Genomic DNA, 17,253 nt, shown 5'->3' on the forward strand with positions numbered 1-17,253 from the left:
ATGATTTTGACAATAAAAAAAATGGAATGCATAAAATAGATTTCAATTGTATTTTTATCATTTCTTAACAATCTAACGCACAAGAATCAATTACGAAATCAAATTAACCTATTCTTGAAATACCAATGAAACATTCGATTAGGAGCATAGATACCAATGAAACATTAGTCTGTTACAGAGACATGAAAGTTTAAATGAGCCATTTAATGTCACTTAGCAAGTTTAAATGAGCCATTTAATGTCACCTACCAAGTTTAAATGCATGTAAACTACAAGCTTGGAACGTATCCTACCAAGTTTAAATGAGCCATTTAATGTAACCCCTTTAACAGATCCAGTTTGCAGGGATCTTCTGTTCTCGACATTTACCATTAAGCTTAAGGAGAACTCATAGTAAAAGCAAAAACTAAATAAAATCATACTGTATATATTTATGCGCGAATAACCAAGAAAGCAACTATATTGGATTGATTATGCTTCTGCATTTCCAGGCAAGTTTTATGGACTATCCATGCCAATCTATTAATTTCTGGACTGACATTGATTTGGGCATACATTGAAAGAACATTGCCCATTGCCCATTACCAGTCGTCCAGTAAACCAAATAAAAACAGATAAAATACAGAAATATCACCATACGATAGCTACTAGCAAACCTAAAATCACGGACTGCACTCACAGTATAAATAGCACGAAAGTATTAGAAACAACTTGTATCCTTCTCAGACTCTGTTTGATGGGAAATTACTAAAAGCGTTTAACCTTGAGAGCCGTGAAGCAAATGCTTAACTTTGTCGCTTCCACTAATAAGAGAGATCGTTCCGCCAAACGAAATGCCAAATCCCAGACCCAATGCTATCAGTGACACGCGTTCTTCTACAATGCTCAGCAATGATCTCTTCTCCTCCCCTGTTGTTGAAGTTTTGTTACTTTGTTGGCACTTTTGCAAGGGGCGCCCACACAAACACGGAGGATTTTCCAGGAAAGATGTCTCGTTGAAAGTGTCAAATTGCGTCCCACTTGGTATCATTCCACACAGTCTGTTGAAGGAAACATTCAAGGACGCCAACATGGTCAGTTTAGATAGGTCCTGCGGAATTCCTCCGCTTAGGGCATTTCTAGACACGTCTAACTGTTCCAAAGTAGAGATATTTCCAAGAGATGGTGGCAATTTCCCCTCCAGAAGGTTTCCAGACAGATTTAGCAGCCTCAGACCAGTCAGGCTCCCTATGCTTTCTGGTATTTCCCCGCTGAGATGATTGTTTGATAAGTCTAATATGGTGTTTGCTTCTATCACATATTCCAGGCGGTACTCATTTCCCTTTGCTGCAATTGTCATATCCTGGTTAATTTTTGACTCAGTTACCTTCGCAGCAACAAATCCCTGGAGAGTTTGGAGGTGGGATGGAATGTTTCCAACGAATTTATTGTTTGACAAATCTAGCAGGTGCAAGTAGGTGAGGTTTGTGATCCATGCAGGAATACCTCCCTCTAGTAAATTGTATCCCAGGCTTAAAACTCTCAACTCTTGAAAATTTGCAACATACCCAGGGAGCTCACCTGTTAATCTGTTTTTCCTGAAATCCAAATGTTGAAGATTCCTGCAGTTAGCCAAGGATGCCGGCAGATCTCCAGAGAAGTTGTTAGAATGAGCAGATATAATTTCCAACGAATGTGGAAATTTTACTTGTAGATTTCCATGCAATGAATTGTTTGACAGACTCAGCTTCGTCAGGGATGTAGACTTATTAATTGATTTCGGAACTGTTCCATAGAACCTGTTAAAGCTAAGATCCAAATATTCCAGCATGGTGATATTGAAGAACGATTCTTCTAGCCTGTCTTCAATTTGGTTTCCCTCCAAGGCAAGAGTTGAGAGAGGGAGATTGAATATGCTGCTGGGCACCCTCCCGGTAATTCTGCTCCATCCAAGATCCAGCCATAGTAGTCTGCTACAATTCCCTATTTCAGGAGGAATAGAACCCTCAACCTTAGGTTGCCCATACATTGATAACTGGTGAAGCTCTCTCAAATTTCCCAGTTCAGGTGGTATTTTACCTGACAGTAAAGGATTATCCCCCAGAAACAAAATATTCATCGAAGAGCAATTACCCAGGTCTGGAGGAATTCTGTTTTCGAATCTGTTAGACTGCAGATATAGGCGATCTAATTGCTGAAGCGATCCTAGTTCCTGGGGAATGCTTCCTGTTAGGCTGTTGTGAGAGAGTGCTATAAAGGACAACTGACTACAGTTGCTAAGAGAAGGTGGGATATAACCGGTTAGTGAGTTTCCTTCCAAGTAGATATATTTGAGATTTTTCATCAAACCCAAAACAGAAGGTATTGAACCGGTGAGATTGTTATAGCCAATGGATATAAATCGGAGAGAAGTGCAGTTGCTCAAAGAAGATGGAATGCTTCTACCCAGACGATTGTTGGACAGCAAGAGAAACTCCAATTTGGCCAGGCCACCAAATTCTGTTGGTATGCTCCCTGATAAGTTGTTGCCGGAGACTTCGATGTCCGACAATTGAGAACAGTTGCTAAGAGATGACGGTATGGGACCACTTAGAAAGTTGCCATCCAAGAAAATATACTGGAGATTTTTTATCGAACCCAAAACAGAAGGAATTGAACTGCGGAGATTGTTATAGGCAATGGATATACCTTGGAGGGACGTGCAGTTGCTCAAAGATGTTGGAATGCTTCCACCCAAAGTATTGTTGGACAGCCGGAGGTGCTCTAACTTGGCCAGGCCACCAAATTCTGTTGGTATGTTCCCTGTCAGTTTGTTGCATGAAAGCCTAATCCACTGAAGTAGCGTGCAGTTAGCCAGAGTTATTGGGATAGATCCCCACAGCAGATTCCTGCTCAGGTCGAGTGACCCTAAAACTTTGAGCTCCCCAAGTTGTTCTGGAATCCTTCCAGTGAGGTTATTACGGGATAGATTCAAAGTGCGCAACAAGGAGAGGTCTCCTAAGGACGGTGAGATGGTACCTTCCAATCCCTTGTTAGGGAGGATAATGGAGACTACTCTTTTGGTGCGACTTCTGCACCAAATACCATTCCACGAACACACCTTGTCTGCATTGTCAGCAGTCCACCCGGAGAGAAATTGAGTTGGGTCATTTGTAATTGCTTTCCGGAAGGACAAGAGAGCTTCAACATCCTTCTTGTCACTTCCACCACCGCTCCATTTAGGTTCTTCAACAAGAAACTTTCCATTGATTTTGTGGCCACGGAGATCGTCTAGCTTATTATCCCCATGAGAATATGAGCTGTTGATGTAATCTAAGGCTGCAGTCGCACTGGTAATTGAAATTGACAAGCAGATCAGATACAGAAGAATTGCTACCTCCATTGGCTTTTCTTCCATTTCCACTTCCAGACTTTCACTTTTTTAATACCAACCAAATTAGTTTCAAGTAAAATTTATCTGAGAGATTGTATAACTTTATTTGTGAAAGTTTATTTTCCTCGTTACGCGTCCATTGCCTCATAACGGAGGATATTGGCTAAGGTCGAAATAACAATTACGTTAGTCGCCGCGCGTATAGAATGGTGTAAATAATAATTAATAGTCCTTCAACGCGTATGAGCTGGTTGCTGGTTTAAAAGGAGTGAAAGTTTATTTTCCTCACTCCGCGTCAATTACAAGTGGGGAGAACATCGACTAAACTCGTTACGGGTATGTGGGGAGGAAAACTTTAAGAACACGATTAGGGGAGAGGATAAAGTAGTTGAGTATGTACTAATTGTTGTGAGGGTTGTTGATACTTTTTGTTCTAAAAATTGAACAAATAAAATCTATTGTTTGAAACAAAATATATCAATTTTTGTTAAGAAATGTACCAACAGTTGTTAGGAAATGTACCAATAGTTGTTAAGAAACGTACTAATATTGTAAAAAGTAACCAATCAGGTGATGCCATATCAGCTGCACAACTATTGGGGTCTCTTTTGCATGTCTATTGGTCTCACTTTTTTAGGGGGCTGTTTTGGACACCTTGACAAAAAACATGCTGATGTGGCCCTGAAACCTTAGTTATAAGCACTTCCATTTCCACTTCTATACTTTCACTTTTTTAATACCAACCAAATTATTGTGGCTATAGAGTTTTTCTTCCATTTCCACTTCTAGACTTTCACTTTTTTAATACCAACCAAATTAGTTTCAATTAAAATTTATCTGAGAGATTGTATAACTTTATTTGTGAGAGTTTATTTCCCTCGTTACGCGTCAATTGCCTCATAACAGAGCGTATTGGCTAAGGTCAAAAGCACAATTACGTTAGTCACCGCGCATATGGAATGGTGTAAATAATAATTATAGTCCTTCAATGCGTATGAGCTGGTTTAAAAGTAGTGAAAGTTTATTTTCCTCACTCCACGTCAATTACAAGTGGGGAGCACATCGACTAAACTTGTTACGGGTATGTGGGGGAGGAAAACTTTAAGAACACGATAAAAAGCAAGTCATTATTATTATAAAACAATATAGAATTTAAACTTTTGAAATTATCACATCTTTCCAAATATTTCACGTTTTTCAAGAATGTGTTTGATTATTAAAAAGTATGATATTTAAATTATAAAAAAAATCTCACTTTATTTTGATGATTTGTTGATTTGGGATACGTGCGAGAAGGAACAATCATGGAGAAGTTCGTAGAGAGAAAAAATCTTCAACAATAGAAAATCAAGAATGCACTCAGCAGAAACTAAGATGGCAATCGATGGAGGGATTTGACTCCCATTGCCACCTTTGTTATAAAAATTAGCTTTTTATTTAATTATGAGAGAAATAAAATTTGAAATATGGTACGTCTAGAAATTTTTGGCTAGAGCATGAATAGTGTCAATGTATTTCAAGTTTTCGTCTACTTTGTTATTACGAGGGAAGAAACCATACCCCCATAAATATTTTGACTAGTTAATGGATAAACGTAATAATGGCTTATATGTTTTTAATTAATTGATATTATTTTTTATTATATTAGCAAGGAGAAGGCCCTGAACCTATAGAAGAACAAAAACAAAGAGCAACACTAAAGATTAGGCATCAAACAACGACTTGAGGAACCTACCAACTACTCTCAGAATTAGTCAAAAATTATCACGTCTTTGCAACTAAACATACTATTCTTAACTAACCACCATCTTCCTAGCATATTGTAAGTATTCAGATAATATAAAAAACTAACTTAACAGAGTAGCCAATAGTAATAAACATTCAAATCATATGGCATGCAGGTCGAATCCTATCCAAATGCTTACAGAAACTACTACTAACTATAGCAGGATTCATAAAAAAATATACACAAAAACTTTGCTTCTTAATTATCTTTGATCATCCTCCAGTTGCGCTCCAACTTGTTCACTTGGTCAGTGCATGTCTTCCTCAAGGTAATGTCTTTCTCCTCAATGTTATCGTCCAATTTTCCTTCCTTCAACAACTTCTTGCCTTCTTTTTCATCCGCCTTTGTCTTGAGGTGAGCCCCATTGCCGCAAGAGACCTATGGGTTGAAGGATGGTTAAGTTAGAGAGAAAGTCTTTAACCAGGGGTTGATTTTGAATTAACCATTAATGGTTATTGAAGACTTTAGAGGTTGACTTGTTGAAGAAATTAAACCTTTAATGCTTCATGAAGACTTTGCATATTTTTGAAAAGTGACTCCTTCGTAAGGAATGTGCAAATGTTTAGGAGGGGATTAAGGTAATTAGAAGGGATTAGAAGAATCTAAAAGATAGTTAGTGTGCAAGTGGGTTTTGTAGCAAAATGCAAATGGGAGGGAATTTTAGGATTTTAGTAAAAATAAAATTCATTTATTTCAATTATTGGTTCAACTTGCATTTGGATAGATATTTAAATAAATATTAATTTATTTAAATGTGAATATAAATTTTGGATTTTATTTAAATAAATTTTAATTTATTTAAATGAGAAAAAGGGGGATAAAACATTAAATGCTTGAAGACTTGAAGCAAGTCATTAAAGGCTTAATAAGACTCTAAAAGGAAGCCATTAAAGGTTTGAAGACTTTGAGGGAAAGAATTAAAGGCTTAAATTGACTCTAGAAGGAAACTATTAAAGTTTTGAAGACTTTAAATGAGGCCATTAAAGGTTTGAGTTGATGGGTTTTGGGTTAACCTTTGGTTTTGGAATGCACACACCATTAAAGGGTGATTAGACTAATAATAGGGGTTTAGACATGATTAGGAAAAATGTTAACTTGCAAGTTGTATTTTCTAGAAAGTGCAAGTGGGTGATGGATTTAACTTGCAAGTTGTATTTTCTAGAAAGTGCAAGTGGGTGATGGATTTTGGATTTTATATAAATATTATTTTATTTAAATGTGAGGGAGAGATTTTGAAGATTTAAATAAATATTAATTTATTTAAATGTGAGAGATGGGATTTTGGGGATTTAAATAAATATTAATTTATTTAAATGTGAGAGATGAGATTTTGGGGATTTAAATAAATGTTAGAGGTGGGATTTTGGGATTTAAATAAATTTAAATGTGAGAGGTGGGATTTAATTATGTAAATATGACTTATTTATTTAATTAATGGTCTGAATTTGGTTAAGTGAATTAAATCAAATAAATTGAATAATTTATTTAATTAATAGGAGAAGAGGGTTGGGATGAATTAATTAATTAATAGTTGGAAAAAAGGAAAGGATTAATTAAATGTGAATTTAATTAATAGCTTGCTAAATGATAATTAAACAAATATAAAATTCATTTAATCAAGTGGACACAAATAGGTGTCTATAGCAATGATAATTTTCCCGTAAAACATTTGGTGAACCCTACATGACTGATCTTCTAATTTCTACATTTCATGTGTGTTTGAAAGTTACAGGTAGAAAATTCTGCATTTGTGTCTAGATTTCTGCATTCGCTAAAACAATTCTACATTCATGTCTAAATTTTCACATTCGCTAAGACAATTCCGCATTCGTGTCCATATTTATGTATTTATGAAGACAATTCTGTATTTGTGTCTATATTTTCACAATCGCCATAACAATATTTGTTAAAAAAAAAAAAAAAATTTTGCATTTGCTAGCTTAGCATTTTGCATTTGATAGCTTAGCATTTCACATTTCATAGCTTAGTCTTCCACATTTGATAGCTTAGTCTCTTGCATTTGATGTCTTTCTCTCTTAGATTTGTTGACTCTGGGTTTCGCATTTGTAAGTGTTTGGTTCTGCATCTAACTAGTACAAAAGAAATCAAAACTTTATGTTTATGTTTCTAATTCTGTAATCTAAGGCTGCAATCGCACTGGTAATTGAAATTGACAAGTAGATCAGATAAAGAAGAATTGCTACCTCCATTGTCTTTTGTTCTATTTCCACTTCCAGACTTTCACTTTTTTAATACCAACCAAATTAGTTTCAAGTAAAATTTATCTGAGAGATTGTATAACTTTATTTGTCAAAGTTTATTTTCCTCGTTACGGGTCAATTGCCTCATAACGGAGGATATTGGCGAAGGTCGAAATCACAATTACGTTAGTCGCCACGCGTATAGAATGGTGTAAATAATAATTAATAGTCCTAATTCAACGCGTATGAGCTGGTTTAAAAGCAACGAAAGTTTATTTTCCTCAATCCGCGTCAATTACAAGTGGGGAGCACGACTAAACTCGTTACGTGTATGTGGGGGAGGAAAAATTTAAGAACACGATAGTCAGTATTATTATAAAACAATATAAAATTAAAACTTTTGAAATTACCACATCTTTCTAAATATTTCACGTTTTTCAAGAATGTGTTTGATTATTAAAAGCAGTGAAAGTTTATTTTCTTCAATCCGCGTCAATTACAAGTGGGGAGCACATTGACTAAACTCGTTATGTGTACGTGGGGGAGGAAAAATTTAAGAACACGATAGTCAGTATTATTATAAAACAATATAAAATTAAAACTTTTGAAATTACCACATATTTCTAAATATTTCACGTTTTTCAAGAATGTGTTTGATTATTAAAAGCAGCGAAAGTTTATTTTCCTCAATCCGCGTCAATTACAAGTGGGGAGCACATTGACTAAACTCGTTATGTGTATGTGGGGGAGGAAAAATTTAAGAACACGATAGTCAGTATTATTATAAAACAATATAAAATTAAAACTTTTGAAATTACCACATCTTTCTAAATATTTCACGTTTTTCAAGAATGTGTTTGATTATTAAAATCAGCGAAAGTTTATTTTCCTCAATCCGCGTCAATTACAAGTGGGGAGCACATTGACTAAACTCGTTATGTGTATGTGGGGGAGGAAAAATTTAAGAACATGATAGTCAGTATTATTATAAAACAATATAAAATTAAAACTTTTGAAATTACCACATCTTTCTAAATATTTCACGTTTTTCAAGAATGTGTTTGATTATTAAAAAGTACGATATTTAAATTCTAAAAAAATGTCACTTTATTTTGATGATCTATTGATTTGGGATGCGTGCAAGAAGGAACAATCATGGAGAAGTTCATAGAGAGAAAAAATCTTTAGCAATAGAAAATCAAGAATGCACTCAGCAGAAGCTAAGATGGCAATTGATGGAGGGATTTGACTTCCATTCCCACCTTTGTTATAAAAATTAGCTTTTTATTTAAAATTATAAGAGAAATAAAATTTGAAATATGGTATGTCTCGAAATTTGTGGCCGCTAAAAAAAAGTAGAGCATGAATAGTGTCAATTTATTTCAAGTTTTCATCTACTTTGTTATTACGAGGGAAGACGCCATACCCCCATAAATATTTTTACTAGTTAATGGCTAAAAGTAATAATGGCTTATATGTTTGATATTGTTTTTTTATTATATTAGCAAGGAGAAGGCCCTGAACCTATAGAACAACAAAAACAGAGAGCAACACTAAAGATCAAGTATCAAACAGGCAGTCGAGGAACCTAACAACTACTCTCAGAATTAGTCAACAATTATCACATCTCTGCAACTAAACATACTATTCTTAACTAACCACCATCTTCCTAGAATATTGTAAGTATTCGGATAATATAAAAAACTAACTTAACAGAGTAGCCAACAGTAATAAACATTCAACTCATATGGCATGGAGGTCAAACCCTATTCAAATGTTTATAGAAACTAGTACTAACTATAGCAGGATTCATCAAAAAATATACACAAAAACTTAGCTTCTTAATAATCTTTGATCATCCTCCAGTTGCCCTCCAACCTGTTCACTTGGTCAGTGCACGTCTCCCTCAAGGTAATGTCTTTCTCCTCATTGTCATCGTCCAATTTTCCTGCCTTCAACAACTTCCTTGCCTTCTTTTTCATCCATTTTTGTCTTGAGATGAACCCCATTGCCGCCTTTCTCATAATACCATTTGTGATGGCACACAATGAGCAGAAGGAATCACCCATTTAGTCAAAATGCTTCCTATAATACCCAATCTCAATTCCAAGTTCAAGATCCTCTTTTGGAGCTTCATTATCTTTGTGTGTAGGTTCTTATTATCATCCTTGTCTAATGGCAAATCCTGAGAACAGGGAACCATGTGAATGTCATCTTGGGATTTAAAAGGTGGGGAGGCCAATTCTGAATCTTCTAATTCTTCCTTGGAATTACTTCTTGCTTCTATCTCCTCCTTATAATGATCCTCACTCTCTTCTTCTTCAACTTGATACTCTTCATCTTATGTGTCTTCATTTGAGGAATCTTCTACCTCCTTGGGGTTAAAATCTTCCTCAATATAAAAGGTAGTCACTTTAGGTTCAATTTGAACCTTCTTGTCCTTAGCTAGCAGTTGAGAAAATCTTCCTTCTCCAGAACTTCTCTCATTCTTCTCTCTTCCATTCATCCTATCCTCTTCTTTCTTGGAGTCATGCAGGTCAAGGTCAATGGTAATGCTTTTACTAGCAGAGTCTTTCTCATTCTTTATAGCTTTGATAGGGGTATTTTTAGGGGTTTCTAGTTTCCTTTCAGTCCAGATTTATTTTAAGAAGGGCAAACTCAAAGGGACTCAATTCCTTGTTCATCAGGGGGGTTCTTTTCCTCTAATTTAGCTGGGGGAGTGCTATCAGGTGAGCATATGGGCTTTGTTTTAATTAGCTCAATTTTTATAGAGGACCCAATAGTTTCCTCCTCAAGCTCAACATTACTCGACAAGGAAAGCAAACAACTTTGATTTGGGGAGTGATCGAAAGCATACTTGTACATGACATAGATTAAACCTTGATGCAGTGGAGGGTTCATTCCATTAGCAATGCTAGACTCCAGTGAGGTGAAAAGAAAATAGGGTAAATTTATCCTATCCCCATTCCTAATATGATTCAAAATAGGGAAATGGTACTAACCATGCACCAACGTATAATGGTCCTCAAGAGTGAAATATTTCATGGCAAAGTAGCTAACTATAGGGTAGGGCTTAGGGAGAATAAAGTGGCCATACTCATTTTATTAAACCACCATTGGACACTCTCCTTTCTCAAAGAACTTCTTCACGTAGGTTTTATAGTCTCTGCAACTTCATCTTTCCACTATTTCCCCTTCATTCTACAACCCGATCACCTCGTCAATAAACGTCAGTGATACCATAAAGGAGATACTATCTATAGAAACTTCTCTATTCTGCCAAGAATTTCAGAACCTTGCAGATAGGGCTTTATTGTAACCCTTCATGGCCAGGAAAAAGGATGTCATGAAAGTACGGTGAAAGAATTCCCACACCTCTTCATTCTTCTAGAGTTCTTTGTAGCTCTTTGGCTCCATTCTCTTCGGAGGGCCCCCCATATCTATACGATTCTTCACAGTGAAAAACCAAATAATGTGAAAGTGATTGATAAACAAAAGCTTATTTTTAGAAGATGCCTTGTTAGTTTAAAAATAATCTTTTAAAAGGATTTTTTTGGCTTGATAGATTTTTCTGTCCACACATGTGAGTGTACCATTCACATTATGGGAAATTAAGCCTTCTCAAAAAGCAAGTCCACCTCCTTTCTCTCTAATGATATCACCACCTTCATTTATTAAAGGAAGGTAAGATGGTGAAGGCACCATACATCCAGCTATACCTTTCAAGTTAATAGCATCCACTTCATTAACTTCCCTACTAGACATCCAAGACATCACCCAAATTATCCATCTTGTCAGCATCCTAGTCACCTTCAAAAAAGTCATTAGATGGGCAATTTGAATTTACAAGTTCTTAGCATACATTTAATGAGTTAGGGAAGCAACCAAAGAACCACTATACTTTGAATAATTAACTGAGTCTCCCATGACGGCTTTGACCCTTTCCATGGCTAGGATAGTTTTTAATCCCACCAAGCTCTCTGAATAATTAAAGTGACACCACTCCATTTTGGTTAAGCCCTGATTCATAGCCTCATCCACTACACAATTACTTCTTTGTAAGTGTGTTGGGTTTTAACTCTAATGAAAGAACCCAATAGCTTTTTACTTTTTTCTATAATACCTTTTATCTCCCATGGGACTTTCATTGTGTCATTCAGATAATTCGCCACTAAGTTTCATGAACTTTTTGGCACCATTAATTAGTTTAGGGCACTTCAGATTGAGGCAGAATTGACCACCTTGGCACCTGATTCTTTTCCATCTATTGAGGATTTATTCATGAAATTCAAATCATTGCGGTCATTGTTACAGGGTTGTGGTAATACCAAGACAGACACCGAGTGTATAGACCTAATTCTATCCAGACTTCGAGGTTCCTTTCAAATATTCTCTTCTACCTTCTATTCCACCATGGATGGTTTGGGTATGAGATTTGACATGCCTTCATTTGAAGTATTTTGTGATCAGTTGACATGAGACCGGTCTCACCTCACATAGTTGGATACTTTCCATGGTTCTAAGAACTAGGCATTGGTAGCTCAACCATCTAAAGGGAAGTAGAAGTCGAAGACAGATTTAGTAGGCAGTGAGAGTTCCTCCAGACCTCCACTAAAGTCTACTTCAAAACCACAATCCAACCCTAAGCAGGGTAATTATTCTAAGTTTGGTGAGTCTACCTCCAAGACTAAGAAGAAATCAGGCGACCCTTGGAGTTTCTATGGCAAGGAAGGACATCCAGTTTCTAGGTGTTGGAAATGATTAGAGGCTTTAGAGGAGGCCATGCAGTAGCATCGCATCACCTCACCTTAGACACCTTCCCCACCCACAGGGAAAGGTCATACTCTTTCAACATGAGCATTGCCTTCAGGATCTCCTTGGATCCTATATTTTGGTGCTTATCTCCATATGACACACACTCAAAAGTTTTCCACCGCACTTGCCCATTGTGTCACTTCATAGATTGTAGTTGGTGACTCTACGCAACTTTCTGTTATGGGTTCTGGTCATGTTCCATTGGATGGTGGTTGTCTTCGAGAGGTTCTTGTTGTTCCTGACATTTTGACAAACCTCCTTTCTATTTATCATATTTTCCACTCAGACACTAGTAAGAAAGTTGAGTTCTCACCACATGATGTGGTTATTAGAGACCTTCATGATCCTAATTTAGTTATGGCTACTAGGAGTGTTGATCCTACATCTCACTTATATAAATTTGATGGATTTTACATGACATATGGTACAGGTTCATCGCTTATATCACATGCAGACACAATTAGAAGACTTTGGTATGAGAATTTTGGCCATGTCAATTACAAATATCTATAGCAGATGAGTACACAAGCATTAGTGATTGGACTCCTACATATTTCCTATACTGATGGTATTTGGCGAGGTTGTGTACTTGGAAAATATCAGTGGGATTATTTTCCTATCAGTGGATCTCCCCGTGCTATGACACCCTTGGAGTTGGTACATAGTGACCTCATGTCATTTTTGTCTCCTTTTTCAAGGGCTAGATATGTGCTCACATTTATTGATGACTTCTCCAGAGGTACATGGGTGTACTTTCTTAAGTACAAGTCTAATGTCTTTGATTCATTTCGAATATTTAAGATATTTGTGGAGAAGCAGTCTAGACTTTCTATCAGGGGGATACACACAGATAACAGGGGGAGTATGTGAATCAAGCTTTTAGATATTTTTGCACTGAGCATCGTTTGCAACATCAGATTACAGTTCTCTATGCCCCTTGGCAAAATGGTGTTGTTGGGAGAAAGAATAGGACTTTATGGGAGATGGCCAATTGTATGATTCAGTCACGGTCTATGGATTCTTATTTTTGGGCTAAGGCAGTTAATTGTGCCACTTATATTTAGAATCAGATGCCTCATAAGGCATTACGACACATGACTCCTAAGGAGGCTTGGACCCATGTCAAGCTCGTTGTTTCTACTATTTGAGTATTTTCTTGTGAGGCTTGGGCATTTATTCCTGATTCTCAGAGGAAAGCCATGGAGAGGAAGAGACAACCACTCATATTTGTTGGCTACTGTGAGGATGTGAAGGCATGCAGGTTGTTTGATCCTGATTCCAGAGAGGTCTTGTTTTGACAGGATGTCTAGTTTGGTGATATCTTCACTCCGCCAGATTCTCCTTCAATAGATTCTCCCTCCCTACCTACTCCTCCCTCTTTATCTCTTGAGTCTGATGTAGATGTTGATCCATCACCAGATCCACAACATTTTCCCAAATGGGCCCTCTTTACTGCAGAGGCAGTTGGTTCTATGGTAGGTGACCCTTTAGATACCCATCATACATGATCACATACTTCAGGTGCTAGTCTCTTGATTCATGCCATTTTGAATGATCCTCAGAGGTTTTCAGAGGTGATAGGTCAGCCTAAGTGGGATAGGGCTATGGATGTGGAGTATTCTTCTTTGATGAAGAATCATACTTGGGATCTTTGTTCTCTTCCTAAGGGAAGAAATTTGGTCCAGTGCAAGTGGGTGTACCATACCAAGTATGATGTAGATGGTTTGATAGATAAGTACAAATCATGTCTTGTTGCAAAGGAGTTTTCTCAGGTTTAGGGTATTGACTACTCTGAGACCTTTTCTCCTATTGCCAAGATGAATTCCATTCACTTTGTACTATCACTAGCAGCTTCATAGGGATAGCTAGTATTCCAGATGGATGTGAAGAGTGTTTTCTTGCATGGAGACTTATATGAGAAGATCTATATGAAGCATCCTCAAGGGTTTGTGGAGGAGACTTCTTTGGTTTGCAAACTCAGGCGTTCAATATATGGTCTCAAACAAGCCCCTCGGGCTTGGTATGAGAAGATGGACTCTTTTATGCTCTCCTCTCACTTCACTCATTGTCATTCTGATTCCATATTTTACATTCAGCATCTAGAGGGTTATCATTTGATTCTTGTGCTATATGTTGATGACCTCATTCTTACATGTAGCTCATCATCTATGATTCAAAGTGTTCAAAGAGCTTTGATGGAGCAGTTTGAGATGACAGATCTCAGTCTTCTGCACTATTTTCTTGGTCTACAGGTTGTTCAATATTCGGATGGGATTTCCATATATCAGTAGAAGTATGCTCTTACATGCTCTAGATATTTGGCATGCTTGATTGAAAGCCTGCTCCATCACCATTTCAATCGGGTGTTGTTCTATCCTCCACTTTCTCTACTCCTTCAGTAGATTTTACAATATACATGCATTCTTGAATTTTTTCTGGATTCGATTGTGTGTATTTTTTTCCCATCCAGAAAAAAATACACACAATCAAATCCAGAAAAAATTCAAGAATATAAGATGGATTGTGGAAATCTCATAGCTTTAATATACATGCATTTGGTTGGCAGTTTGTTGTACCTGATGTATTTGCATCCCGATCTTTCCTTTGTAGTTGGCCTTGTCTCTAGGTTCTCCCCTAATCCTCATGAGAGCCACTGGCAAGCTTCCAAATGTATTTTGAGGTACATTTAGGGTAATTTATAGTATGGCATTCACTACACATTAGGGGCTCCTCACATTGTTGGATTCACTGAATTAGATTGGGCTGGTGATGTCGGTGATCAGAAGTCTACTCCTGACTTTGTTTTCTATCTTGATTCTGGTCCTATCACATGGTCTTGCAAGAAGCAATTTGCTATTGCATTATCATCTACAAAGGTTGAGTATCGAGTTGTGGTGTTAACCAGCTTGGAGATTTTATGGCTTCGACAGTTGTTGATAGAGTTCAATATTTCTCCTGATAGTCCCACACTTCTTTGGTGTGACAATCAATGTGCTATACACATTTCCCACAATCTAGTGGAGCATCAACAGACGAAGCACATTGAGATCCACATGCATTGCATTAGGAAGTTTATTCAAGATGGTTCACTCACCTTAGAGTACATTCCTACAGAGGAGTGGGTTTTTGACATCTTCACGAAACCTTTGGCATTCCCACACTATCTTCAGTTACGATCAATGCTCGGCATGAAGGAAGTTGTCCTTGGGGGTCTTTGTGAGGCCTTACTTCCTTTATGTTTTTTTTTAGCATGCTTTCATCTCTTTTAGGAGAGGAATTTTTCCCCACTAGGTTTTCTTCTTTTTCTCCATTTTACAGATTTCATTGTACTTGGGTACCTCATCAAGCCTTGTTGTCAAGACCCATTTTTTGGCTTTCATGCATCTAGTCCTTAGTTGTTATTTTAGCTTCTCCTTAACTTCATCTTAAGGGGGGGTGTTAGAGTAAAGGTATTATTTTAATTGATTAATTAAATCATATTGATTTAATAATTAAGTCACCTTTTCTCTATTTCACTTAAGCTAAATTTAGGAAGCTAAACTTAGGAATATTAATAATTAATTTATTCTTAATTGCCTTTAGGGTTTTCCTTTTAGGTTTGATCTCCTTTTATAATGATTGATCCCTTTTGTAATTTATCACCTGATTATCATTATTGCATTCTTTTTCTCCTGGTTTTCAAAGAAATCTTTGTGTTTTATAAATCTTCCATTGTTGTGACAAGTTATTTGCATACAAGGATTCACTAGGTTATATGAGGTTGTGTTCTACAACTTTTACATATTCAACATAGCAACCAACACCAAGACCCATACAAATAGGAATAAGGGCTTCATCACCCCCCCAACATCGATTTCAGGTAAATCTGATACCATCTAACTCCACCTCAATAGGAAAAGAGTCAACTCCAGTCACATCCATCTCCACCTCAATAGAAGATAGGACCACCTCAATAGGAAAAAACAAAGTAACCCAAAGATGTTGAACATGAAGCATAAATATCCCAGCCAAGGAAACTAGATGAAGAGGAATGACAAAACCCTCACCATAGAGAGAAGAGGGAAGCAAAAGATAAAGCTAGAAAAAACTAGAACCCATCCTTAGGAAAAAATCTTCCAACAGAGCAAGAAAAATAGAGAGAAGTAGGGAGAGAAGAAAACCACCATAAATCCATCGCAAGGGTTTAAGAGAAGTTGGAAAAACAAGAAAGGCCCTCAGATATACCAACAACACAATCATCCAGCCAGGGCAAGAACAACTCTAACAAAACTCCCAGAACAAAAGAGAAAAGTCACCTTGAGAAACAAGGGTGAGGAGTAAATTGTGGCACCAAAGAACAAAAGAAAAGAAGCCCCCATGCCCAAAAACATGACCAATACTAGGGTCAAGCCATCAATCTAAAGACTCCCAATAGAACAGAAACCCAATGGTAGTTGGGAAAGCCTCCAGACAAAGTACCAGAAAGAAACCCCTCCTCCAACCATCCAAAGCTGGGACAAAGATAACTCCAAAGAAGATCCCGCCTGCGGAAAGCCTGGCATGAAAGCTCCCACCCCTCCCAGTAGACCCCAAACCATCCCAATCCACAAGAGAAAACTAACAGAAAAACCTTGGGCCCAAGGATCCCACGGGCCAAACACACCAGACACCCCTGCATTGACAAGAGGAAGTGAGCCCATACACATCATCATCATCCTACCCATCTTTAGACTCGTCGCCTTTGGCCTCCCTTGCAATCCACCCTCCTGCCTTTGCACCCACATTCATGCCTACCTTCGTCATTTCAAAAAAGGTTATATAGTTATATGCTATTGTTCTATTGTTGATTATTATATATTATTTTTATATCTTATTGTTAATCCTTGACAAAAAAAATGAAAAAAACTACCATGAATTTTTCATATATTTCTTTATGACTAAAAAATAGGTAAAAAAAGAAGTTCATGTTTAGGATTTGAAAAATCCACTTCTATAGCACCCAAATTCTTTCAACCAAGCACAGTCAAGATAAATAATTTCTGGAATTTATAAAATTAGAAATATCAAATTTTAACTTTATAAATTTTATTTATTAAAAAGTTAAATAGTAAACAACAATA

At 36.9% G+C, this 17,253-nt stretch overlaps 1 protein-coding gene across 1 annotated transcript; it reads right to left on the minus strand.

Moving 5' to 3' along the window:
- Positions 1-757: 757 nt before the first annotated feature.
- LOC131079758 (LRR receptor-like serine/threonine-protein kinase RGI5) lies at positions 758-3,376 on the minus strand. Its single transcript, XM_059209507.1, has one exon. It carries the CDS (start codon positions 3,374-3,376, stop codon positions 758-760), a length of 2,619 nt encoding a protein of 872 aa, XP_059065490.1.
- Between the last annotated feature and the right edge of the window lie 13,877 nt (positions 3,377-17,253).

The sequence above is a fragment of the Cryptomeria japonica genome, chromosome 1 (genome assembly GCF_030272615.1).
Source record: "Cryptomeria japonica chromosome 1, Sugi_1.0, whole genome shotgun sequence".
Lineage (NCBI taxonomy): Eukaryota > Viridiplantae > Streptophyta > Pinopsida > Cupressales > Cupressaceae > Cryptomeria > Cryptomeria japonica.

What these genes read in the sequence shown, in the direction of transcription:
- LOC131079758 (XM_059209507.1), bottom strand. Translation starts at nt 3,376, where the DNA reads ATGGAAGAAAAGCCAATGGAGGTAGCAATTCTTCTGTATCTGATCTGC.